The sequence below is a fragment of the Mytilus californianus genome, unplaced genomic scaffold (genome assembly GCF_021869535.1).
Source record: "Mytilus californianus isolate M0D057914Y unplaced genomic scaffold, xbMytCali1.0.p SCAF_3, whole genome shotgun sequence".
Taxonomy (NCBI): Eukaryota; Metazoa; Mollusca; class Bivalvia; order Mytilida; family Mytilidae; genus Mytilus; species Mytilus californianus.
The window spans coordinates 52,653,140-52,680,409 of record NW_026262679.1 but is presented as its reverse complement, the minus strand read 5'-3'; the positions used below and the strand labels follow the sequence as shown (position 1 = coordinate 52,680,409).

The 27,270-nt window shown below is 32.5% G+C and overlaps 1 protein-coding gene across 2 annotated transcripts; it reads right to left on the bottom strand.

Annotated features, from left to right (window-relative positions):
- Nucleotides 1-16,516: 16,516 nt before the first annotated feature.
- On the bottom strand, nucleotides 16,517-26,043 carry LOC127734844 (uncharacterized). 2 transcript variants are annotated; one of them, XM_052244876.1, is made up of 2 exons: nucleotides 25,874-26,043; nucleotides 16,517-18,938 (listed from the first exon to the last, which is right to left on the bottom strand). In XM_052244876.1, the coding sequence occupies exon 2, from the start codon at nucleotides 18,294-18,296 to the stop codon at nucleotides 16,575-16,577; it is 1,722 nt and encodes a 573-aa protein (XP_052100836.1). In that variant the 5' UTR covers nucleotides 18,297-18,938; nucleotides 25,874-26,043; the 3' UTR covers nucleotides 16,517-16,574. The 2 variants fall into 2 exon arrangements, with proteins under 2 accessions (XP_052100836.1, XP_052100835.1); XM_052244875.1 differs by lacking the exon at nucleotides 25,874-26,043 and adding an exon at nucleotides 23,529-23,697.
- Between the last annotated feature and the right edge of the window lie 1,227 nt (nucleotides 26,044-27,270).

The following is a 27,270-nucleotide window of genomic DNA, read 5'->3' as shown; positions in this document are numbered from 1 at the left end:
TTTTGAACAGTGACATAAGTGGTATTAACACATTCATTTTTCAAGAGGATGGCATTCATTTTAATCAATCAGGCAAAAAATGCCTCGTCAGAATCTTAAAAAACACATTTGAACCCAGTATTTAGACTTAAACCTTGTAATGAGTACAAAACTTCTATTTCTACAAGTAAAACACAAAACGGAAACTTAAAACATAAACCACTACCATGGTTGACAAAACAATGACAATCAGTCTTACAGGCAAAACTACATGTACAATGAAAACCAAAACCCCTATAACTATTATACCGGTAGTCAACAATATCATAACGCTAACAAAAAGTGAAATGAACCTACTTCTCAGTAGACTCAGTGAGTAGACTAATATTGAACTTGCACAATAATTCAGCTATAGATTTAACTGAAAAGCTATATAGTACAGTACATTTAGCCATATACTTTAATTAAGGCCAATTAGAATAATAAGCATTTATTATAGTTATTTTTATTTTTGTACAAAAATCACAATAGTATGTTTTAATTTTTTATTTATGTTGCTTGCAAATGTCATTAATTACATGTATATTGTAGTATAAACTCTTTAAAAGTATACTGTAGTCTAGGCACTATTACATACATATTGCTATCAATGTTTTTATGATACATAAAATTAGCACACATTTCATGAAACAGAAAAATTTAGATTTACTTCCCTTGTCCCATGTTTGAAACTCTCTATTGTGTTTTAAGTTAAAGTAAAAGAAACTTATATATTTATATATTATTTTGATAACTAAATGAAATAGAAAATATACACATTACACATATATATCAATGACTTATATGTCCCTGCATATATTAACAAAAAAGATCTGTAAAGTAATAATAATGGAGTTATTTCCCTTTCCCCGTGTCCTTTGTAAATAGATTTTTGACTTACTATATGAATATTGCCTATTGGAATAAACATGGTTTAAATGAAGATAAATTTCAGGATGATTTGTTTATTGAAAATGTTTGTAAATATGATATAGTTTTTTTTTGCTGAAACTATGTAATTTCTGAAATAAAACAGAACAACTTCTCAATATAGTTAAAAATAGATGGAACTTTCCTCAATTTAGAGAAAGACATATTTTTATGTTTTACTTACATCAAACCATATAATAATAAGGATTTTCTGAATTGACATTCACAAAAATGGAAAATGATATTTCTTTTTTTCTATCTTAAGGTGAGGTGATTATAAGCGGTGATTTTAATGCACGCACAGGTGGGGTTAAATGACTTTATTCAAAATGATGGTGTTAATGACAATTTTACAGACTGTCCAGTACCTGAATATTATACACCTGATTTACCCTTAGAGAGAAATCAATTAGATCAAAAAAACAATTTACATGGGAATCTACTAGTTGATATTTGTAAGTCCTCTCAAGTGAGAATTGTGAACAGAAGATTTCTTGGTGACTCACTTGGCTACTTTACATTTTGTAATAGTAATGGTAAGAGCACAGTAGATTATATGCTGACATCATAGAATTTATTTTATACCATCAATAACTTTATGGTAAAACCACCTACTGATCTATCAGATCATTGTTTAATAGCATTGAATATTTTTAATTTTAAACACCCTAAAGAAATAAAGAAGGAAGAACTATGGTCCCTTCCTGGTACTTTTAATTGGACCGATCAGAGCAAGGACATTTATATTGACCCTTTATTAGAAGAAAATTGTGCAGAAGACATTCTATCTTTAAACAAACTAATTGACAATAATAGTTTTAATGATACTGACTTCTTATTGACCAATTTAACTAATGAAATGTATTTAGAAGCCACAAAAAAATCAGTTTCTTTCAAAGCAAATTTTAAAAAATCCATCATACTGTACAATAAACTTAAAAATAAACTAGAAAAGGTTTTTTTCAATCCTTGATAAAACAAATAAATGATAATATAAATCCAAAGAACACCAAAGAATTTTGGGGTAGCATTAATAATTACAAAAAAAAAGAACAATAACTGTGAACCTGCTATTTCTGCCAAAGAATGGGAGATTCATTATAAAAATTTACTAAATGCTTCAAGTGAAAATGATAAAACTGATACTAATCAAAATATAGAGAACAAAGACCATAACAGTACTAATACATCCCTTAATGTCCCTATTACATGTAAAGAAATCAAAGACAGTGCATTAAGAAGTTAAAAAAGGGAAAATCTGGAGGTCCTAATCTGATAATTAATGAGTTTCTAAAGGTAGGGTCAAACACTTTAGTTTTACTTCTGACAAAACTTAAATTTTTAATAAGATACTTAATTCAGAAAAATATCCCAAATTTGGAACATTTCTCTATTGACATCAATTTATAAATCTGGTGACCCATCTGATTGTGGGAATTATAGAGGTATAAGCATAACAAGCTGTCTTGATAAAGTATTTACCTCCACATTACAAAAAAGACTTGTGATTTTCTTGAAACAAATAATTTATTATGTTCAATTCAAGGTGGTCTTAGAAAAAAATACAGAACTGTAGATCATGTCTTTATTTTAAAAACAATAATAAACAAATAATTGTTTAAATGCAAAAAGAAACTATTTGTGTGTTTTGTATTTCTAATTTTAAAAAGGCTTTTGACAGTATCTGGAGATCAGCTCTATTCTTAAAATTACAAGTAAAGATAAAGGAATCCAATGCAATTTTTATTACATACTGCATGACATGTACTCTAATATGTTATATTCATGTAAATATCAGAATATGTTTACTAAGCCTTTTCTTGCTAATCAAGGAGTCAAACAAGGAGACAGTTTAAGTCCTACTTTATTTAATATATTTGTCGATGACATAGGAAAATACTTTGATACCAAATCAACTAGACAAGTGCAGTTAATTTACATGATCAAAAATTGAACCATTTATTGTATGCTGATGATTTGTTATTGATATCTGAATCTACAACTGGTCTCCAGAACTGTCTTGATTCTTTGCAAAAATATAGTGCTGAATGGAAACTGGATGTGAACTTTAAAAAAACAAAAATTATAATTTTCTCAAAAAAAAAAGTAATTCAAGAAAATTTCTACTTTTATTACAGTTCTAATGCAATTGAAATCGTTGATTATTATAAAATTAGTTGATTTTCATAGCTCTGGAGAATTTATACAGGCAGTGTCAAGCCTCTCAGATAAAGCTAAGAAAGCATATTTTGCATTGTTCTAAACTCCCATACAGTGAAAACTTGTCTGTTAAAACTTGTCTCCAGCTTTTTAACTCAATGATTATTCCCTGTTTTAACTTATGGATCAGAAGTATGGATATCAGAATCCAAACCAAATTTTGAAGCTTTAGACAAAAGTTAATTTTAAACACATAACTCCATATTTAAAAACATACTTAGGGTTCATGGAAAGTCTTCCAATCTAGCAGTTCGGTGTGAATTGGGTACATTACCTATTGGCATTAAAAATGTTATCAACTTATGTATAAATACTATGTGCGTCTCAGTGATATTGGTGAACAGTCTGGTGGTCCACATGAAATTCTCAAGGCTGCTTTTGAAGTGGACAAAACTCTAACAAGTAGAGAAAATTCATGGTCTAATAAATTATCTGAATTATCAAAATATATTGGAATATATCCTTAAACAAGCATTGTAATATTAATTTCAAACAGAAACTAGAAGATTTCTACAAAAACAAAATTATATTTGAACTACCGGTATCTAAAATAAAAGATGAAAACTGTGGCAAACTTTTATTTGTTAGTAAAATTTATACTAAATTTAAACAACAAGAATATTTAAACTATAATGTTCCTAAATATCTCAGAAAAAAAGTCCCCAAATTAAGAATAAGTGCACACTCATTAGCAATAGAAACTGGTAGGTATGCAAGACCAATAATACGCTCTAATGAGAGATTTTGTAAATTTTGCACAGGACAAATTGAAAATGAGATACATTTCTTGATTGAATGTTCTCAATATAACAAAATTAGATTTAAATATAAAATCAATGAAATAAATTCAAATAATTCGAATGAAAATTTTATCAAAATTTTAAATCCCAATTCTGACAAGAACTAAAACCAATTTGTATGTATATTGAAGAAGCTCTTGATTTGAGAGACCACCATATGCATACTGTTTCATCGGATAATAATCCTTTATAGCCGCTTGTGCATATACACATATATCTTATATATAGATGACTGTGTTTTTAAGTAAAATTATGAAAACTTAGAATAATCATGATGTATATGTGTATGGTATCATCTGGGAACAGTATATATGTTCCTGGTATCATGAAGAATTCTGAATGTTATATGGTATCCATAGAACATACCTAGAATTGACTTATGACTTGTTGTTACATTGATCTTTACTTCATTTATAGTAGATGTTATTGTTGAATATATATTATTGTCTGTACTTGGATCACGCCTCTATTGTGCTCTTTCCAATAAAATTTTGAATTGAATATTACAAAATTCTTGGACATGTTTTAACCATATAATACCAGATAGATGTATAGTTCTTTGGGAAAATATTCTTCAAATAATATAAATATGTGCCCTTTTGTACTAAGAAGTGGTTTTTACAAAAAAATATGTTTTTATCACTTGAAATGTACCCCTCATAAAAGGGATAGTCATTACATTGAGGGGTTGTTCCCAACCTGTTTATATGAAAAGTGTTCATAAGAATTATATTTATAAAAAGCTAACTATGTACCAAAATGCTGAAATTAAATAATGTGTCAACGAAGTTACTGACTACAAGAGTACTTTAACGATAAAATATTTCCATGTACAAACCTCTGTCAGTGACGTAAAATGAAAAAAAAATGTATGTCACGTGATCAATATGTGGGTCTACTCGAAAAGAATAGTAAGCTGGTTCTCGGCTGACTACTTACTACACTTTGTTCATAGTTTGAGTGTAGCGTAATACAAGCGGATTCCAGTTTAAAAGAATAGAATAGAATAGAATCACAGGCACTTGTCTCAGAATTTTTTCCGCCTATATACCTTAATATAACGTTATATTAAGGTATATAGGAAATTTTTTTTCTGAGACAAGTGTCTGTGAATAGAATAGAATATTTTTATTTCCCAAATTACAGAGCCCATAAAAAGCATAAAATCAGTTGCAATTTGTTTGTACGTATTTATGCTTTTATCTTGGTGTGGAGGGGATATATAAATTCAGGGGTGTAGGGTACCATACCAATTAAAGTGAGGGACAAAACTATACGCCCCTCTCCCATTTTGTCATTTTTTTTTTAAATATTAAGTGACTACGAAAGAGGACATTGGCTTATTTCTAGACTATTAGACTATTATGATATAAAATATGGATTACATGTAAAGGTCTTTTTTTTGCTTGCCACTATAAGAAATCCCCCCCCCCTTTTTTTTCTCAACTTTTCTAGTCCTACTTCACTGATATGTATAAAAGGAATAAACAAAAATTTTACTCGCACATAGCTGATAGAATTGAGAAGCGCTAGTGTTAACGCAAAATCCCTAATTTATTAAAGACTAAATATCTCCAAACATCGTGATACATAAACCAGTACGCATTTTTTTTTATTTGTTTATTTGTGTTTAATCTTTTTCATTATGGTACAATCGTCTCAAATTTGTGTAATTTTCTAATTAAAAACGTCGTACAAGTCAGATACAAAACAAAAGCAGAGACATATATACATGTATATATGTCTCTGACAAAAGTAACAAAATAAACTGGATGGTAACAACCAGCCGTTTAGATTTTCTGCACTTGTAGTCCGGTCAAGGTCCTCGGCTATCGCCTCGGACTTTACCTGACTACTCGTGCAGAAAAAGTATACGGCAACGGTTGTTAACGGCCAGTTTTACCTTTGTTCTGTATTTAATACTAAAACCTAAAACCATGAGGCTCCAAGAACCTGCATTGTACTCTTGTAAACTATGCCTGATATTGGCAAAAGCATTTAAGTACATATCTTTGTAAGAATCATGCAGTGGGGGATACATGACAATGTCACTAAATTCATTTTTTTGGTCCTAAATTATAATGAGAACACAGGTAGCTAGATGAGTAAAATTCTTTATTTTCCCTGTATAATGTGCATTGCCATGGCAACAGCTACACAACATTTTGCCTGAATTATGAGTTATTAAAGTACGATGGAAGTAAAGTTCATCAATTAAAACAATATGGATTTTAACAAAGTTGACTAAAACACAAAACACCACACAATTCAAAAATGTTAAAAATTCAAATTTACTTATAGTTTATTTCCATAGCAGCTAGCTATTTATAAATAAATTAAAATTTTATAATAAAAAACTTCAAAATCGCCAAAGGATCTTCCCAGATGTAAAAAAAAAAATAGACTAAGTGCATGTATCTCTGACTTTAGTTTATGGAATCCCATTGAAAAGTTGAAGTCTTTGTAAACACTTACAGTAGTGTAAATATATGGCAAGAAATTAACCAAAAAATTTTTACTTTAAAAATTTCCAGATTTATAATGAGATTGATTACAAGTATGTTGTTATACAGAAAAGACATAAAGACATATTGAGGGTTGGTCATAAATATCAAGGATATATATGTTAAATGAGGAGCAGTTATTTTCTTTTGCTAAAATTAATGCTCTTAGGTCTGATATTATTTCACCTTAAGATAACCAAACTTTGTTTGGTGCTTCTATAAATAAGAGGGCGCATTACGTTTGATGGCAATTGGGAATTATTATTTTTTACGTTTGCGCGCAGCTTTTGATTTCATTTGCGCGCATTTATTTAAACAGGTAACAGTGGTAAAAATAAAGATGATTCATAATAAATATGACTTTAGTTACTATGAAATTTGAACATATTTGTAAATTTAAATTATATATTTATACTAATGAATTCTAAAAAAATTTAAAAAAATGATCATAGCTCAAGACATACATAGAAACAAATCAGTGGAACACATCATTAGCGTACGACGGATTTACTCTCCATATCCACAGGACACATAAGTTAGGGGATATATACAATTGCGAAGGTATTTCACCAGATTCCATTTTCCTTCAAGTCTTTAGACACCCAAGCGTGCTAGAACGTTCCGGAATCATTCCATGCTCACTACAATGAACAATTTTATTCAAATGTGTTTTCTTAAAGTTTCCAATATTCAGCACGTTAGTTACGATATATAATTTTATAAAATCAGTACTTTTAATCATTAGATTTGCTATGTTTTTACATTTCTATCTATATTTTATTTCCAGGACTAGTGCTTGTGCATAAAATAACAGACTTATCCTGCTCCAAAATCACAGTCAAATACATATATAAATCTACATGTATTTACCTGAGTTTACCTGTAAAAACATGCGCGCAAACGTAATCAAAACCTGCACGCAAATATTATGGTAATGTGCGCAAATGGAATGCACCGAAATAAAATACTTTTCCAATGTATTTGTTATAAATTATAGCGAATAGGTATTTTAGAAAGTTGATCAATACCAGAATGGAAAACATTTCGTTTTGAATTTTAACGCTAATAAACAAGCTATTATTTGAATCCAGGATAATTTTTAACTTTGGAAAATTGATACGAAATGAATGATGAAAACTAGGAATGGAAAGGGGGGTGGTTAGTAGTTAGTTCGTACTGATATATCAGTGGAAGTAAAATGAACCATGACATGCCTGCATGGCGCTTTAGTTTGGTTAGTTTTCATCATAAATTTCTCCCCCCAAGGGTGACTGGGGAATAGAAGTATGGTCACCATTGGTCTTCCTCCGACCGGCAGTAAAACCCTTGCTAAAGTGGGGCGTCCGTTTGGCTGTGCGGGATGTACAAATTTGCAGCCACGTCCGGTCAGAATGGGGACGTTAAATCCGATGTCGCGTGTAAAGAGAGTGCCACGCTCTTTGCACGTTAAGAAACCTTGCAACAACTCTTTGAGGGGTCCGTAGGTGACCTGTTACAAGGCTAATTTTCTGTCCCTATTCAATATACCCTTATTTCCCGTGGCGACCTTAATCCCGGACGCCCCCTTTACAGAACCTACCTATTGTATTTATTGTTAATTTGTTCTCGTCCTGAATATGCATGAAATATTTGCCAATGGACGTTAAGCAACCAACAATCAATCAATCATAAATTTCTTATCAATTTTACCGAATTCATAATTTATAAAGATTCAAATAATTCCTGGTTTTAAGGTCCTGGCTGATTGGAATTGTAATGAAGTCTCCGGATACAAATTCTATGTGTGCATTTTTTCCCTGTCAATGTCCATGTCATGAAACTGATTTTGTTATACACTGAACAAATTGGTAAAATAAAGCGAGTAACACCTCACCTGTGCTTCAGTTGATAAAATAATCTGTCTATGTTACAAGTACCCTCCCACGTCCACTCTGTTTTTTTGTTAGATGTACTTCTATTTGTATCTATCTGATGAGTAAAGCCTTTGTCCCAGGTAAGAGGAGGGTTGGGCGCCCGCTAACATGTTTAACCCCGCCACATTCTATATGTGCCTGTCCCAAATCAGGAGCCTGTATTTGAGTGGTTGTTGTTTGTTGCTGTTGATCATATGTGTTGTTTGTTTATCGTTTTGTACAGTTCTTGTATTGTTCTGTTGCATCACTGTCCCGGGATTAGGGGTAGGGTTGGGCGCCCGCTTACATGTTTAACCCCGCCACATTCTGTGTGTCTCTGTACCTAGTCAGGAGCCTGTAATTCAGTGGTTGTCGTTTGTTGCTGTGTTACATATATGTTTTTCGTTTATTATTTTGTACATGAATTTGACCGTTAATTTTCTCGTTTGAATTGTTTTACATTTGTCACAATTCGGGGCCTTTTATAGCTGACTATGTGGTATGAGCTTTGCTCATTGTTGAAGGCTGTACGGTGCCCTATAGTCGTTAATTTCTGTGTCATTTGGTCTCTTGTGGAGAGTTGTCTCATTGGCAATCATTCCAAATAATTGACTATTATCCTAGGCTAGTGATATGACTTTGTTGACTGGTCATTCCAGATAATTGACCACTACCCTAGGCTAGTGATATGACTTTGTAAACTGATCACTCCTAAAAATTGACCACTACCCTAGGCTAGTGATATGGCTTTGTTAACTTGTCATTCAAGATAATTGACCACTACCCTAGGCTAGTGATATGAATTTGTTAACTGGTCATTCCAGATAATTGACTACTACCCTAGGCTAGTGATATGTCTTTGTTAACTGGTCAATCCAGATAATTGACTACTACCCTAGGCTAGTGATATGACTTTGTTAACTGGTCATTCAAGATAATTGACCACTACCCTAGGCTAGTGATATGACTTTTTTAACTGGTCATTCCAGATAATTGACCACTACCCTAGGCTAGTATATGACTTTGTAAACTGGTCATTCCAGATAATTGACCACTATCCTAGTCTAGTGATATGACTTTGTAAACTGATCACTCCTGATAATTGACCACTACCCTAGGCTAGTGATATGGCTTTGTTAACTCGTCATTCAAGATAATTGACTACTACCCTAGGCTAGTGATATGACTTTGTTAACTGGTCATTCAAGATAATTGACCACTACCCTAGGCTAGTGATATGAATTTGTTAACTGGTCATTCAAGATAATTGACCACTACCCTAGGCTAGTGATATGACTTTGTAAACTGATCACTCCTTATAATTTACCACTACCCTAGGCTAGTGATATGGCTTTGTTAACTGGTCATTCAAGATAATTGACCACTACCCTAGGCTAGTGATATGAATTTGTTAACTGGTCATTCAAGATAATTGAACCACTACCCTAGGCTAGTGATATAGCTTTGTTAACTGGTTATTCCAGATAATTGACTATTACCCTAGGCTGGTGATATGTCTCTGTTAACTGATCACTCCTAAAAATTGACAATTCCCCTAGGCTAGTGTTATGTCTGTTAACTAATCACTCCTAATAATTGACCACTACCCTAGGCTAGTGATGTGACTTTGTTAACTGATCACTCCTGATAATTAACCAGTACTCTAGGCTAGTGATATGGATTTGTTAACTTAACTGATCTGATAAATGACCACTACCCTATACTAGTGGTATGGCTGTGTTAACTGGTAATTCAAGATAATTGACTACTACCCTAGGCTAGTGATATGACTTTGTTAACTTAACTGATCTGATAAATGACCACTACCCTATACTAGTGGTATGGCTTTGTTAACTGGTCATTCAAGATAATTGACTACTACCCTAGGCTAGTGATATGACTTTGTTAACTGGTCATTCCAGATAATTGACTACTACCTTAGGCTAGTGATATGACTTTGTTAACTGGTCATTCCAGATAACTGACGACTACCCTAGGCTATTGATAGGACTGTTGACTGATCACTCCTGATAATTGACCACTTCCCTAGGCCATTGATATGACTGATGTCTGATGACTCATGCTTATTGACCACTAGCCTGGGCTATTGATATGACTTTGTAGGCTGATATGACAACCATAATTTGTGTACCTTCAATTGCTGCTGTCTAAAACCATTACCAATCTCTCCAGTTTCTTTTTCGATTGATGAATATTATCAACCTATCCAGTCACTCAAAAGTGTTATAGTCAAATTAAAACACAACACATAATAAGTAACTGGAAAGGTACAGCAATTGCTGAAACAAGAAATGTAGATAAATAAATACTCCTTGCACTTTAGTTTTTTATATTAACATGATTAAGTGGACAAGTGAAATTTATATATTTGACCTTAGGATGAAATTTTTAAAAAAATTGTCTAAATTCCCTTAGCAGAAAATTCCCTTACTCCTAGTTTTTACTTAGAACTAAACAAAAAGTAATCAGCTTGTTTTGAACATAATATATCATTTGTAAATTTACCTTTTAAGAGCATATATATATATATAAATTATTAATAAAGATACTTCCTTTATTCACAAATTTAAAAGGACAGAATAAACTTAAAGGGGTACATAACTGGACACTGTAAATGTTAACTAACAGAAAGGGTTTATGGGGCATTCCCTGCTCAATTTGCACACCTCTTAGCAGATTTTTACGTCATTATGTCCAACTTTTCAAGAAGACTGTTTAAACCTGAAATAATTTTTACACTGATAAATTTTGATGTCACATTTGTAAGGCTACACTTATAAATATTTTAGTTTGCCCTTACCCTACCCAAAGATACATTTTAGAGACAGTGGGTAGGTTGGTAGGCATTTTCTTTTTTCTCACAGCAAAGGGAAATTGAAGTGTCAGATGTGTTTTAGTCTTCATGCCTATCAGATTAAAAGAAAACTTTTTCACATCAGAACAACAAAAGAATTTGGGTAGGCAGCCATGTTTTGGGTAGGTAGGGTTAGGGCAAACAAACATATATTCTTTTGTATGGTCAATGCATTCCTTTAAAAATAAACAGAATGCAAGGATTACTACAAAAAATTTATAAAATCAGTTAAAGTTAATAACCAGATAGCATGTCTAAATGTTATGATAATCTTAGATGTCTGTAAAATTGTGTACTGATGTTTTTGTTCAATAATATGAAAGAACCCAGGTTTTTAGTTACATCTAAAGATGTCATAGTTTATTTTTATGATAGCTTGGAAAATATATATTTATGGATCAATGGGTAATGATTTTCTTCTGAAATTTATATGAACAAAGGGTACATGTATATATGTACAGATTCTTGCAAACAAAAATACATGTACAATAAATGTAAATGATTGGGGTGTCTGGTTTACAACAACAGCCAGATGTCTGTACCAAACCCTGTAACTGTGTGCAAGATGAAACAAACACCCTAGCCCTACCCCCTTCGACCATATGTTAATGATGGGATAATAGGTAGCAGTAGTCCAGATAATTATGACCAAAAAAAATAAAATAGCCTTTCAAGACATCATAATTATTGGTCTAATCAGTAATTGAGTAAGGCTAAGGTTTGGTTTTACATTGGTTTATTCTGAGACATATATACAAGTGAATATGTGTCTCTCAAACACTGATTTAGGGGGTGAGCAGGGTGCATTGGACCCCCCTCTTGTAGGGAAAATTTGGTGGATATATAGGGAATCACCCAGGCATGACTGGAGCATATATAGGGACTGGACTACAGATCAGATATATAGCCAATAAATCGTCTACAGTAGGGGCATACGTTTTTTCCGTTTTTTTAATGTATGTAGACGATTGACGCGCTATAATATATTACATATATTTGACCTATAGTCAAGAGTGAAGTCCCTATGCCATGGACACAATATCTAAAGTTGATTCAGTATTCAAAATACTTATTTTGGTATCGTCTCTGTTCCAGTGATATATGCCCTACATCTTGGGAAATATCTAAGAACTTCTGAACATATCATGCCAAGAAATCCTCGCTAAAAATTCCGGTCGACCTCCCACGGCATCCATTAGAAGTTAAAGATTTGATTTCATTCAATAAATTAATTTATGACCCGCGTGTACGTCTCACTTAAAACACAGCCATATACCAAATGGTCAAAACTAATCATCCATGTAATTTGCTCTATGGGATGTTTGCAAAATTTCAACGGAGGCAATTTCTTGGCATGGGAGAAAGGAAGAAAAGACCATTCACAATTTGTCTTACATTTGTTTTTCTCTCTTTCAATTAAATAAAAAAAATATATAAACCTTTCAGATGTAGAGTTCATAAGAAGGAAATATTCCCTGTGGAACACCCCCACCCCCACCCCCCCCCTTTTTGTGCTCTCTATTTTCAACCCTCTAATCTAATTAAAACTAAAACTTTGATTTCTAACCGATCTATTCATGTACCGGACCGGCGACTTTTTTTATTTAATAAGAAAATCTACAGTGCCGTTATACACATGCATGTTGATTGCTTGGAGTCCCCGCCCGAAATGAAAGAAATAGTCTAAATCCAAGATACTATATTCCTGAATCACGTGATTTTTACTACGTGTAGCTTAAATTAGAATAAATACCGAATATGGAAAGTGAACAACAATTCAAAACATAAAGTTCGTTGGCAAATAGAAGAAAAAAAAAGATTATGTTTGGCAAAGGGTACCGGGGTAATCCTCTTTGTGTTCAAAATATACATGAAATATTTGCCACTGCCCCTTGTCTCGGTTCTATGAATGTTTACCCTGAGTTTTCTATCAGTTACATGCCAAGAAATCCTCGCTAAAAATTCCGGTCGACCTCCCACGGCATCCATTAGTAGTTAAAGATTTGATTTCATTCAATAAATTAATTTATGACCCGCGTGTACGTCTCACTTAAAACACAGCCATATACCAAATGGTCAAAATTAATCATCCATGTAATTTGCTCTATGGGATGTTTGCAAAATTTCAACGGAGGCAATTTCTTGGCATGGGAGAAAGGAAGAAAAGACCATTCACAATTTGTCTTACATTTGTTTTTCTCTCTTTCAATTAAATAAAAAAAAATATATAAACCTTTCAGATGTAGAGTTCATAAGAAGGAAATATTCCCTGTGGAACACCCCCACCCCACCCCCCCACCCCCTTTTTTGTGCTCTCTATTTTCAACCCTCTAATCTAATTAAAAGTAAAACTTTGATTTCTAACCGATCTATTCATGTACCGGACCGGCAACTTTTTTTATTTAATAAGAAAATCTACAGTGCCGTTATACACATGCATGTTGATTGCTTGGAGTCCCCGCCCGAAAAGAAAGAAATAGTCTAAATCCAAGATACTATATTCCTGAATCACGTGATTTTTACTACGTGTAGCTTAAATTAGAATAAATACCGAATATGGAAAGTGAAACAACAATTCATAACATAAAGTCCGTTGGCAAATAGAAGAAAAAAAAGATTATGTTTGGCAAAGGGTACCGGGGTAATCCTCTTTGTGTTCAAAATATACATGAAATATTTGCCACTGCCCCTTGTCTCGGTTCTATGAATGTTTACCCTGAGTTTTCTATCTGTTACATGCCAAGAAATCCTCGCTAAAAATTCCGGTCGACCTCCCACGGCATCCATTAGTAGTTAAAGATTTGATTTCATTCAATAAATTAATTTATGACCCGCGTGTACGTCTCACTTAAAACACAGCCATATACCAAATGGTCAAAATTAATCATCCATGTAATTTGCTCTATGGGATGTTTGCAAAATTTCAACGGAGGCAATTTCTTGGCATGAGTAAGTTTATCGTAGATATTTCGACACTTGTACAGTTGAGATACCAACTTTCGCTTGTAACATAAAAAATATTGTTTTCTATTGATAGAAGAAAAACAGGAACAAAGACTATAAATTAATTTAAAAGTAACTTTTCAATCATTCTCTTAAAAAAATATGGAGACGTTTAAAAGTTTTAATATCCGTTTCACTCCTTAAATGAAGTTTCAAAAGTAATGATTATATCCATTCAAATAGCAAAGTTCTACAAGAAGGTGTAAATAAGTTGAATACAAATCTTCGTTTAAAGGATAAAAGCATTAGTTTATATGTGAGAGTGGAATATTCCATATCCCAGCGAGCAGCCTACGAAAGATATACGAGTTATGCCGCTTTGTACTTATGTTCATTTTCAACGAGGATGTTTAAATAACACAGCAGTACGGTGACCTATAAGTACTTATATTTTAACTCTGGTGGATAGTTGTCTCATTGGCAATCATACCACATCTCTTTATTTTTATATTCTACTAATGATCTGACCTTTATAGGCACCTACCAGTCATTCTTTGTGTTCCTAATCATTTTTGTAATTTTCGCTTTGAACCTAGCTCCCTTAGTTTTAAAGATAACAGACAAAACTGCAAAAAACAGTAATAATCAACATTTTAGGGGCAAAATGATTTTCTAAAAATTTCTTGGTAAAGGACTTGTCATGCTGATAATGTTTTGCAATTTTCCCTTTTAACCTAACTCCTTTAGGTTTTACGATAACATTCAAAAACGTCGGAATTGGAAAAATTGGTATTTTAGAGGCAATAACAGCTACTCCATATAAGGTCTTCAGATTTTTCTAAAAAATTTCAAGTAGATAAAAATTGACATGCTGATCAATCCTGAAATTACCATTTTTCAAAATAATACCCAAGAAATGCCCAAAAAGTTGAAAATTCCTAAATTCAGGGACAATAACTCAAAGAACGGGTAAGCAATTTTTTCAAAAATATTAAGAGTAGATAAAGCTTGTTGTTATAACCATTTTTAACCAGTTTGTTTTGTTCTTATTGTTATACTTTTCGATATATTCGCAAGAAGCAATTTCAGAGACGAAGATTTTCAAATTTAAAAAAAAAACAGACGACGAACACGCAAAGTGATGACGAACTTTAAAAAATGTGTTCATATGTTACGGTATATTGCATTATAACAACATATCGTCATGTTAAGCCTATAATATTTGCCACTGATAGTTAAATCATCTTTACCGATCCGCAATAGCTTAACCTCTTATCACCGGATCATGAACTGTTGAGTTCACCTCCGTTTTGTTTTTATTGTGATCGTTTTGCTCAAAATTTGGTTTTATGTGAATATTCTATAGACCGTATGTCTTTTCTTCGAATTAGTTTGTACACGGTGTTGCCTGATTTTCTTCGACTTCAGTTTTTATGGCCTTTTGGTAGCGAGAAATAGGAGCAAAAATATCGTACTGTTCTTTCAATTTTCATCGTCTTAAATATATCCACTTTGATAACGTAACATTATATGCTTTTTTTTTAGCTATTCGTTTATTTTTTGGAACATATTACATAAGAAAAAACGTATATTATGTCCCCACTTTTGACAAACAGTACAACATATTTGTTTTTTTAATTTTTGTAGAAAACAAGATATTCAGGCGTACAGACTATCGATGATGTTAAAACGTTAAAATTTAGGATTGCTGCTACACAACAAAGCACGCGGCAATAATGGAACGACCATTTAACTTCGGAAAGGGGGGTATGTTTTTTTCCCTAAAAAATATTCTGATCCTCAATTTGACGAAAAAAAGTATTGTGGTCAAGCAGATGACAAAAAAAATATACTGAATCCAGATTTTCCCCATACCTTATAATGTAAAAAAATCTGACTCAGACAACTAACCCCCCCCCCTCCTTTGAAGTTAAATGGTTGCTCCCTAAGGAGTATGATCAAACATGTATCAAAGGCTAGTCTGTTCGCAGTGAATAGATAGAATAATGTGGATTCAATTATTTTCATGGGTACCAATTTTCGTAGATTGAGGAAGAATTCTAGTTTCGTGGATATTTAATTTCGTGGTTTTGCCAAAGTCTGCTGATAATCCTATAGAACATTTGTAATCCTATAAATATTTAGTTTCGTGTTTTACCTTTATCCACGAAATTCATCAAAACTGGTACGTCACAAATAATGAAAAAATCACAGTGGAGTATATATATCAATACACAATATGCCTAGCTCTACAAAAAGTAACATTGAAGTTGAAATCCATCCAATTACATGCACCAATATTGCGGAAAAACATAATCATTTTTGTAACGTATATTTGCATTTTGATAATTTTATTGAATACTATAGACTAGATGTCATACAAGAACACAATTCATTTGAAGAAATCTGTTTGATAAAGAGGTTTTATATCCGGTTCGTCTGCTGATTCCACGTGCATGTTAGCAATGTCGTCCCTAGATTCAGGTGGTTTGTCAATAATGTCTAAATCTAATAAGTGTTCAAAATCACCCTCACGTAGACTATGCAACCAATTAAATACTTTCAAATTCCTATGTGCTCGGTTTAATGATTGGCCTCGATTCCACCATTCTAAGTCTCTGATTTTGATTTCGTGATATCGGGGTCGACCCATTCTTACCTTTATGTCTGTTCGGATTACATTACTAAGGTATGGTGATATCCTCATTTTCTGTATGATTTTTGGTTTAAATCCGTAATCATCATCAACAAATTGCGGAAAATCCTGGCATCTCCCAACTGTTTTTTGTAATGCATTATTTTCACCGTAACCGGTAACACGTTCCAAAGCTGATGTAGTTGTTTTAATTCTTTTTTGAACACGTGTAGTAAGGCCACGCCTTAAATCCATCTCCAGGATTTCCTTATCCCCTTTCCACATAGTTTCCGGTTTCTCGTATGTTGTCGCAGGTGATATTGAGCGTATTGACGGTGTTGTACATGACACATTTGAACTGATTTCCGAACGTGCCGATAGGGCTAACCGTGAATGAGTCGATCTTCTTCTAGGTCTACCACTTCTACTTTCCTGTCTTTGACGCGCCATGGCTAACTGACGTTCCCTTGATAGTTGTTGTCTAGCCTCCTCCAAATTAAGACCCTTACTGAGAGGTGTATGTCCTGCTGAAAGGGTACGTAACTTTTTCGGTTGTCGTGGCAACGGAATATTTTGGTTTAAAGTAGTTGTACTTCCACTTTTCTCAAGTTCCCTGTTGTATCTTATTCCGCTTTGTTTTCCACAATTAAATATCATTTTTCGTTCGTTTGGATCCATCAACTCAAACGCCTCTGATTCAAACTGACCTTTATTTGTACCAAACGTATCAACCTGAAGTACATTTTGAGCTCTCATGAATTTTTCAAACGCGCCTAGACTTCTCTTATTTGCAAGCTCTACCCATTTACTAGGAATAGGTTCTGGCGATTGTCGTTCTTTTATTTCATTTTTATGTCTCCCCCTTTTCTTAGATTTTAACTTTTGAAAAGTAACTACATCGGATTTTTCTTCAAGAGACGAAAGTTCGAACAAAGATGAATAGTGAGTTGAAATCGAATCGTCACTAGGTGTACGTTTCAGACGTCCAGTTTCAATATGTTTATGTTTTTGATCTTTTGAATTAAAAGAACGCTTCACTTTCATTTCACTCACCGATCGTCGCAGTTTAAAAGAATCGTTTTGACGTCGTTTAAATTTTGAGTCTTTTTCTATTGTGGTACCTTTTCTTTCACTTTTAGATCGTTTAACAGCACTAGGAACACGCTTGGTTCTATCTAAACTAATTTTCTCTCTATCTTTTCCTAATTTTCCAGAGAATATCGGTTGCAAAGCAGGTTTCTCCATTGGTTCGATACTTTTTATCACATAGTCCGACATCCATGACTGTAAAGCGCGCGAAAGTCTGCCTTCGTCTGTTTCCTCGATACCCATCTCAGAAAATGCTGATGGGAGCCTTGTTTCGTCGAAATCGTCAGAACAGTACCAGGAAAGGCGGGAACTAGTCTGCCATGTCTCATTACCGTATCCTTCTTCGCTACACACGTCCATTGGGTATTCATATGTATTCAATGGACCCATTATTCCATATAAACAAATAATGAGTTTAGTATTTGTTTATTGTTTTCAATTGACAGTTTCTTTCTAAACATAAATGAAATAGATCCCAAATATATCAATTTACACGGAAATACAATTGATTGCATTAGTTTACCAACATCTATTTCATACGGTAATTAGAGAATAATTTTCTCATATCAACTCTATTGAATTACCAGTCGGTTTTAACTTTCAACCTTTTTTCAATATTGATCACAAATTAAAAATCATTTGGTTTCATAAATCTTTACACGAAGAGTATTTAAATAGGCCTACAAATTTAATCTTTCTATTCGAAGTAGGTTCAACACCGAAACACGGTAACGACAAGTGGCGCGTGTAATAGTTTAGCAAAGTTCACTGTCATTCAAATCAGGTGGCTCAAACAATTTTGATTATATCTGTATTGACAAACTTCTCTGTATACATATTAACAAATTCCATTTCTAAGTCGATAATCAATGTTTGTATTATAATTCCCTATTGAGATTTTATTTAAATACGTCGATTGTTTGTTGTTAACGTATGTCTAACGATTACTTGTTATAACAATCACTTCCAAGGCGTCGATAACAGTCTTTACTTTGTAGATTTCCTCAATTAGTTCAAAGTCTTTCTTTCTTCCTGTGAAGTAAGGAATAAACATGTTATCTTTCGAAAAATAAATAAATAATAAATACATAAAATAATAAAAGTAAAATGAAATAATCGGTTATAAATCTTATTAATCTTGCTGTATGTAGGGCCCTATGGTTACATACTTTATAAAATATAAGGATATGTGGAATGACTGCTAATGAGACACCAGAGAAAATTACGTTGATGTAAGCAACAACTGGTCACCGCACAGTCTTCAACAATGAGCAAAACTCATACCGTATAGTCAGGAATAAAAGGCTCCGACATAATACCATGTAAAATAGTTCAAATGAGATAGCCAATGACTCCATTTATGATAAAACAACAAACGAAAAACAAACATAACAGACAGCAACCAACACAACCACTGAATTATTGGCTTCTGACTTGAGATAGATAAATATAAAAAATGGCGTAGTTAAAACTGTTTGTGAGCGCTCACCACACCCCTTTAAGCTGGGACAGTAGTATAAAAAGACAACATACGACAGTATTGTAAAAAAAAATGGTTGGATTGATACGAAGCACACAATAAAACAAATAACATTAACCCAAAAGAAACTAAGTACCAATCTAAGAGTATTCACAGTTACATAAAACTAGTTCAAAGCCTTTTACTACTAATAAATACAAAATGTTCTCCCAGATTGAAGTGTTAATTTGTTTACATCCAACGGATAAAGTGTAAAGAGGAGATGCCAGAACTTGCCACCCAGTCTAAAAATGATGGCTCAAAATTAATGTCCAAGTGGGCAAAACATTACATATTCTTCTTGACTTTTCACTCTATGTAATGTATATTGTATTGAATTAAGAAAACTAGTTTTAATTATTATTCAAAATTAAGATTCCACACCCTAAACAGCCCAAAGAAATTCCTATCGACAGTAGGTTATGCTCAACCCCATATTTTGACTGTGCAATAGAATATGGTCATTTAGATTCCTCCCGTCTGGCATCAAAACCCATGCTGAAGATGCAGTTCGTTTGGCTATTCGGGATGTATCAATACGCAACCCCATCCGGTTGGAATGGGGACGTTAAATCCGATGACGTGTGTTGTTGGCGTGCCAAGCACTCCGCACGTTTAAGAACCATTGCAACAACTTTTTGAGGGGTATTTAGGTAGCCTGTTGAAAGGCAAATGTCCACGTTAATAGCGTAGTATACACTCTTACACCAAAGGTAGTCTTAATCTCTCTTCCTTCTTTATGATCGACCAACTTTGCCAAACTCATACGAACAGTCTTAATTGTGTACAAAAATTTCGTCCTCAATATTCATGAAATATTTGCCACTAATCGTTAAGCAAATAACACTCAATCAATCAACCAATCTCCCACACTCCAGATAGACGCATCATGGAGCAAGGGCTGACCACTTCGTCTAGTCGGGTTGCTGTGTCAGTTGGTGTGAATGTTTAGCTTAGACTTAAGCGGGTAACCGTGATATAATGATATGATATTCTGCAGTAAGGCACGTCTAGTGGGGGTTGGTTTTGCAGAATTCATAAATACACAACAACTTCCGGTTAAAATTAAGACGTTAACTGCGATTTCACGTGCTGTCATTGTCCACGCTCTATGTTTTGAAAAACCCTTGCAATAAATCATTGAAGCACCCGTAGATTATTTCTAACTGTACCAAACAAAGTTACCCTCTTTTTACAATGGCAGTCTAACCATTTCTGACAGCGCAGAACCTAACACATTGACTTATTGTTGCATAATAAAAGTTGATATGGTTTTTATCCTGAATATGCATGACATATTTGCTACTTAACGTTAAGAAACAAAAGTCAATCAATATTATTTTTTTTTATATTTTTAACTATTAACTAGTTATAAAATTGAGTCTTTTTGTTACCATTAGGTCACTACCTCTGTTATTGAATTGGATTGCCGTAGAAATTTTTTCAGTTTCATAGAGTGAAAATTGTCAGTTTGAGTGTAAAAATCATGATGAAAGTTGAGTACAGTCATGTACCATCGCCAGAGAAAGACCAAAATTCTTTAAAGTTCTTTAACACTTATAGAGCGAGGCACCCTCTCTTTACGAGAAGTCGGATTTAAAGTCCTCATTTCGACTGGACGTGGCTGTGTATTTTTACATCCCACACACGTTATTAATAGTTGTACTTCTGGAACGGGAGAAGTCCATGGATCACCATATTTATACACATAGTCAACCCTTGGGATTGAAAGATATTTGATAATAACAAACTAAATTGTATGAAAAGATTATGATACTTTTCAAATAATTTATGAATTTCTCTTTTTTTTTCATTTTTTGTTTGTTTGTTTATCTCGTTTCGTGTTGTTTTATTTTTGTTGTTGGTTTTTTTATTGTTTGCTTTTAAATTTCTTGTTGTTTAACAAAAGTGGGTGTGGTGCATGTCAGTGGGACAACAGGAAGACATGGAGTATACTTAAATTGTTTTTGGTTCAGTTTTATAGACCAGCCCCTTATTGTATAGAAAATACTTAACTTAATATCGGATCAATACGATTAAAAATGTTTGTCCTTGGCCAAGAACAACCTGCTTAATCGAAAAAACATTTTAATCAGATTTCAATTTTAATCTTTTAATCGTATACCTATCATTAAAGCTCTCGAAAGACTTCCATTTGAACCCCCCTGGTTGACAAAATAAGCAAAAGGGATTCAAATCGAAGTCTTACCGAAAATCTACTTAGAAATGTTTTTACGCAACCTAAATATTATTTTAATTCCTTGGGATGGTGACCTTTTCCTTCAAATACATTGTCGACGTGCATAACAATTATATCAGATTATTAAAGTTTTTAATTTTCATTTTACCTTTATTGATTTTTATATTGATAACCTGGTCATGTATAATCTTCCAAATTGAAAGAAAAAGTTTAAACATATTTTCGGTTTCAGTTATTTGATTTTAAACTTTTTTGTCTAAAAGTACTTCAATGCCAATTTGCTAAAACACTTATAGGAATATGGTAAATTGTCGATCTAAACACGCATGAAATATTTGCCACTGGACGTTAATCAACCAACAATCAATCAATTAATGGCAAATTCAACATAATTATGTGCGCAAGTACAAGATTGATTGTCCTTAAAAATTGAAATATGTATTTAAAAGAAATTGTTTTGCTCGTTTATAATACCTAACATGTATTAGACCATTCTTAAGGAATGACTGTAAAATATTTTTTCTGTCTATGAAGAAATAACATCAAAAATGTGGTGCACACTGAATAACTCGCGTAGCGGGTTATTTAAAAGTGTGCACCACATTTTTTAGGTTATTTCGAATATACAGAAAAAATATTACAGTCATTCCTTATAATTTAATTCTAAAAAGGAGTAAATCATGATAAAAACGACGTCACGGTCACATGACAAAATTATGTCTATGAGCTGATAGTCAAAACACTTTCAGCCATTCAGAAGACGTGTTACATCCAAAATTAAATAATTGAAATATGCATGTAAATCATAGGATTGTTGAACGCAACAAGAGGCTGATATTCTAGAATAATTTGGGGAATTAAGAAGCAGGGATCATATTGATCGGGTTGCCCGTATATACTAGTCGCGAAGCAGACAGGGCCTCATATGTTCTATTCTCTGCATAATGGTATGTTCCAGATAACCTCTGTATGAATTTATTGTCCACGTGTTGGTCAGATATCTTGAAGCGAAATATGTTCTTAGAAATATGTGTTATATCATGTGAGCTTCTATATGCTGGTTGCCGGAGACCTTACATTTGAGCAAAATATAAGGATTTGTTTATTCTGTACAATCATTTACCAGGAGAGCACAAAGATTTATAATATGAATTATCACTTAGTACTTACTATTATCAATCAATCCAATATTTCATTTTATATTGTACTGTTTTCTTTGTATATTGTTGTTTTAGGTACACAGAGTCCTACCAAGTTTTCGTCACTATTCTTTTTTTTTTATATTTTTATTGGAAGAGGACGTCTCTAATGTTGTTATAACTTGTGTCTAATCCCTTTTGCTATTTTTGCGAATAAAATGTTTTTAAACTAAGCCGTTTTTCATACATGAAACGAGAAATAGGATTTTAATTAATTTTTCGGAATATTATCTGTCCGTTAAAGCACTTTCTAAGCATTCGACAGCAAGACATCATACCCAAAGCAGGACTACTCCTCAATCATTAAATAAATGACGACTTTCATCAATGACCTTGATTCTTAATTTGCGGGAAACATTGTTCTAATTCTGATGTTATGTACAGTACATGCGAACGTGTTTCTATGCTCTTTACAACTTTTGCCAAGAGAGGTTTGCAAATCAATAGAAAAATCTTCTTTAGTAAAAAAAAATACATATGTACATAGAACGTCTACTTTGCTAATATAAATCATATAAAACCTTGACATAAAAGATCATAAAATATTGAAATCATAAAATCAATTTCATTTGGACAATTGAATTTAAAATACTGTAAATAAAATTTATTAAAATGTTTACATTGAACCGAGCGAACAAGCAATACTATTATGCACAATGAAAAGAAACAAAGTAATTCTTATTTTCTAAAAAAGCTTCACTTACGTAACTACATTTGAATTCATGATTCATCTTCCTGCAACAGAAGCTTATTCTTTCTGAGTAAGTATGACCTCCACGTTTTGTTCAAGTTTTTTTGTGTGCCGTAAGCCATTATATACACTAACATAACTTCAGACGTTTTTAAGTTTGTAACGAAATATTCCTCACATTTTAGTTGGCTTTTAAACAGAAGGTAATGGAATGATTTCTGTTTTATATAATATAAGTTAACCTTTCATTCTGCAATATGATATTTTGATTAATTCGAAAATAAGTGATTTTTCTGGCGAGGGCTCATATCAATTTACTGAACTGAGTTTACGTATAAAACCAAGACTCAACAATTCATATTGAATTCAAGACCTCAAAATAGATTTCGTGATATAAAATATTGGAAAATTGATATTTGATGAAATGATGATGCTCACGTACCGAGATAGGGTGACGTTTTAAGCTAATATGGCGTTTTTGAAATTAACAACTCAAGAATTAGTTGAACAAACACCGCTTCAGTTTACATAAAAATTTTCTCAAATATTTTTTTATTAAATACATGTTGCTTTAAACGTTAGCTAAGATATAGGTATATAACACAAATATGTCAAATAAACCTATGATATTAATGTTCTGAATATTCGATAAAACCTTTAAGGTTGACAGTTAGAACCGAAATTTTATAAAATACTATCTGCTTCCTCGCGTCTGAAGTTTAAAGGGTCATTTTAGTTGTCGAAAGCCGAAAGGAAAGGTTCCGAACGTTTTTCCTTGGCATACATCAGAAATTGGACCCCTCTTTTTTATTTAAAGTTTCGGCGAATTTACAGATCAGTATTATTATCTAAACTAATGTAGAGAAAGTACATGCAAAATATCTTCATATTTTTTTTGCAGAAATTTTAAGACTTGATAAAGCTCTTCCATTATTTCATAATCTGGAAATTTCAAAAAGTTTTCTATGTCTATGGCTTTTAATATTCATATTTCAAATCAACTTTATTTTGCTTTCATAAAAATATGAAAGTTATATTTTTACAGGAAATTTGATTCGAAATTTTCGGCGAGATTCAGCACGCAGTCTGTATTACTAGTACGATAGTAATAAAGTTCCAAATGATGTTCGGTTTATGATCATTGAAGTGTTCAATCAGACAGAATTGACGTATTGATCAGTATGAGTTGCAGCCATTGCCACCTAACTAGAATTTTCCGACAAAGATTATGAGAAAAGACGCATAAGTATGATAAGCGTAAACACTAGCTTGATGACTTGAACACCCTCCCGCCCAATTAGTTAACGTTTTCTCCTGTTTTAATTTACATACCCAAGTTTATTCCTTATCACATAGTGATCAACATGAAACATTAATTCATATTTAACTATTTTTACCTTTTAAATTGGCTTAGAACCGCCTCTGTTTAGGAATGAGAGCAAAGACTCAAATATAAGGAGATGTTATGTATACATTGTACGTCAAGTGACATAGCAAACAATCGACACCATGCAGAAAAAAACCCGGAAAAAATAGAGACTGTCAAGGATCGACATTCAACGCCAAATTCTCTACAACACACAAACACTAACCGGTTAAAGTAATAATGGGCCATGATGGGCTAACGTAAGACGTCAAACTCATCATCAACTTCATCGATATAAACTGGTATCATATCTAAACAAATGTTTGTGTATTCAAATATACAGTATTTTTTATTAGTTGATTCATTTTAAAAAATATATCACATTACATTACGATGGAGCTTATAACTTTGTAGTCATTTATAAAACATATATTCATAATAAAGAAGAATAAACTAAAAAGATTGTTTCCAAATTCTAGCCTTTATACCTCTGCCAGTGTAATGATGTATGTGTATTCAGTGATGAATTCAGACGGGGTGTAACGGGCCCTGGTCACCCTAAAATCTGGAAAATATCATTTTGCATGAAAAACGTAAAAAATTATAAGGGTTATGCCATACCCCCTCAAATACTTAATCCGTCCCTTGTATTCATGTTTAAACTAAATACAATGATACAATAATACAATGATTTAAGTTAAGGAAGTATTAAAAGTGTTGATTTTTTATACAATGATTTGAATTAAGGAAGTCTTAGAAGTGTTGATTTTTCAACACTTTAAATTATATGTCGTTCAATAGAAACAAATAGACAAACTTGCAATTTGAAACGGTAAGAAGTTATTGAGTACATTTCGATAAAATATAAAACATTTGAAACGTGAATTAAATAGATTAAAATAGTTAGATATGAAGGTAAACAAATAAACAAAACATTGATATATGATACAAGGTATATTCAATTTAAAAAAATACATATTCAAATCGCTTACCTTCATTTTAAGAGAGCAAATTGTTTTGCTTCACATTGTATCGATCACTGGTACCGTTACCATTGAAAACAAATCTATTCAAAACGAATTGGAATTTAAACTCTTTTATACAATTGTATATACAGAAGTATTAGAAGTTTTAACACATTCTTTTGTGATTTTCAGAACAAGGTGATAAGATTTAAAATCGCAGTTCAGAAGATTATCATTAAGGTTTAACCTTAAACCAATGATATGGAACAGTTTGTCAACAAATTCAAACTTGCTCATTTATTTGACACTTGAGATTTTAACTGAATTAAAGTGTTTTTAAATACATAATATATCTTTGTAATTTGAGGAACTGAACACCTATATAAACTATACCATGTCTAACATCCATCACTGGATATGGAAAACATTTCGGAGCTTTAATTTTATTTTTATCACATTCAATATATTTTTAAACCTAATTAACACGTTTTGATCGAATGGTTTTTATAGATGCTATAGTACACATCATTCATGTGATCTTTTCATATAGGCCTTATAAATTAGCCAAACAATGTCATACGATAATATCCACCCCAAAATCATCTGTACACACAGAATTCACGTTCAATTCATCTCTCGAGAGACGAACTTTCAACCATTTTTTATTACATCTTTCGACGACCATGCGCCTATATATAAATAATAACGTTAACGGTACCAATCTTGCTGCACTAGAATAAATAAGTTGTCGTTTCTTATTGGCGATAAAACTTACCCTTCATATCATATGTAAGAACTGCATTCCACACAAGGAGTGCTTATGCATATTTAGGAAGCAAACACATTTATAATTAATAAAATACAGAAGGTATGTGCTGTATTCTGCAAGATAAGTCGACCGGTATATTGTATGGGGAATAGGAAAATGAAGGCATGTTGGATAAAGGAGAAAAGAGTATTTTTCCTTTTCGTTTTCTTTGTATTATTTACCTTGCATGCTTATTGTACTTCTTTAGTGATTCATTTTAATCTTATTTGTTGTAGAATGAATAATGGAATCAATGGCACCAGTTTAATCCGTCGTTTTGATCATGACAAGTATTAAAAGGCAGTGATACATTTCATGATGCCACAATCAAGGAAAATAGGACGGAGTTGTGGTTTAAACAATGGAAACTTTTCAAAATAATTATACAAATCTTAAAGTATTTTGAGCAAACTATTAAAATAAATCAAATGCTATCAACATGATATTACTGAATTCCATTAAATTGTCATACACCTTTGTATTTTGAACAAGATTTGACAATACTAATCAATGGGAGATAATTCTGATTCGTTTTATTACACCTTAGCATAGCATAAATAATTGTTTTATATATTTTAAATACTAAACACGCTAAAAATATGTTATCCAGAGCTGA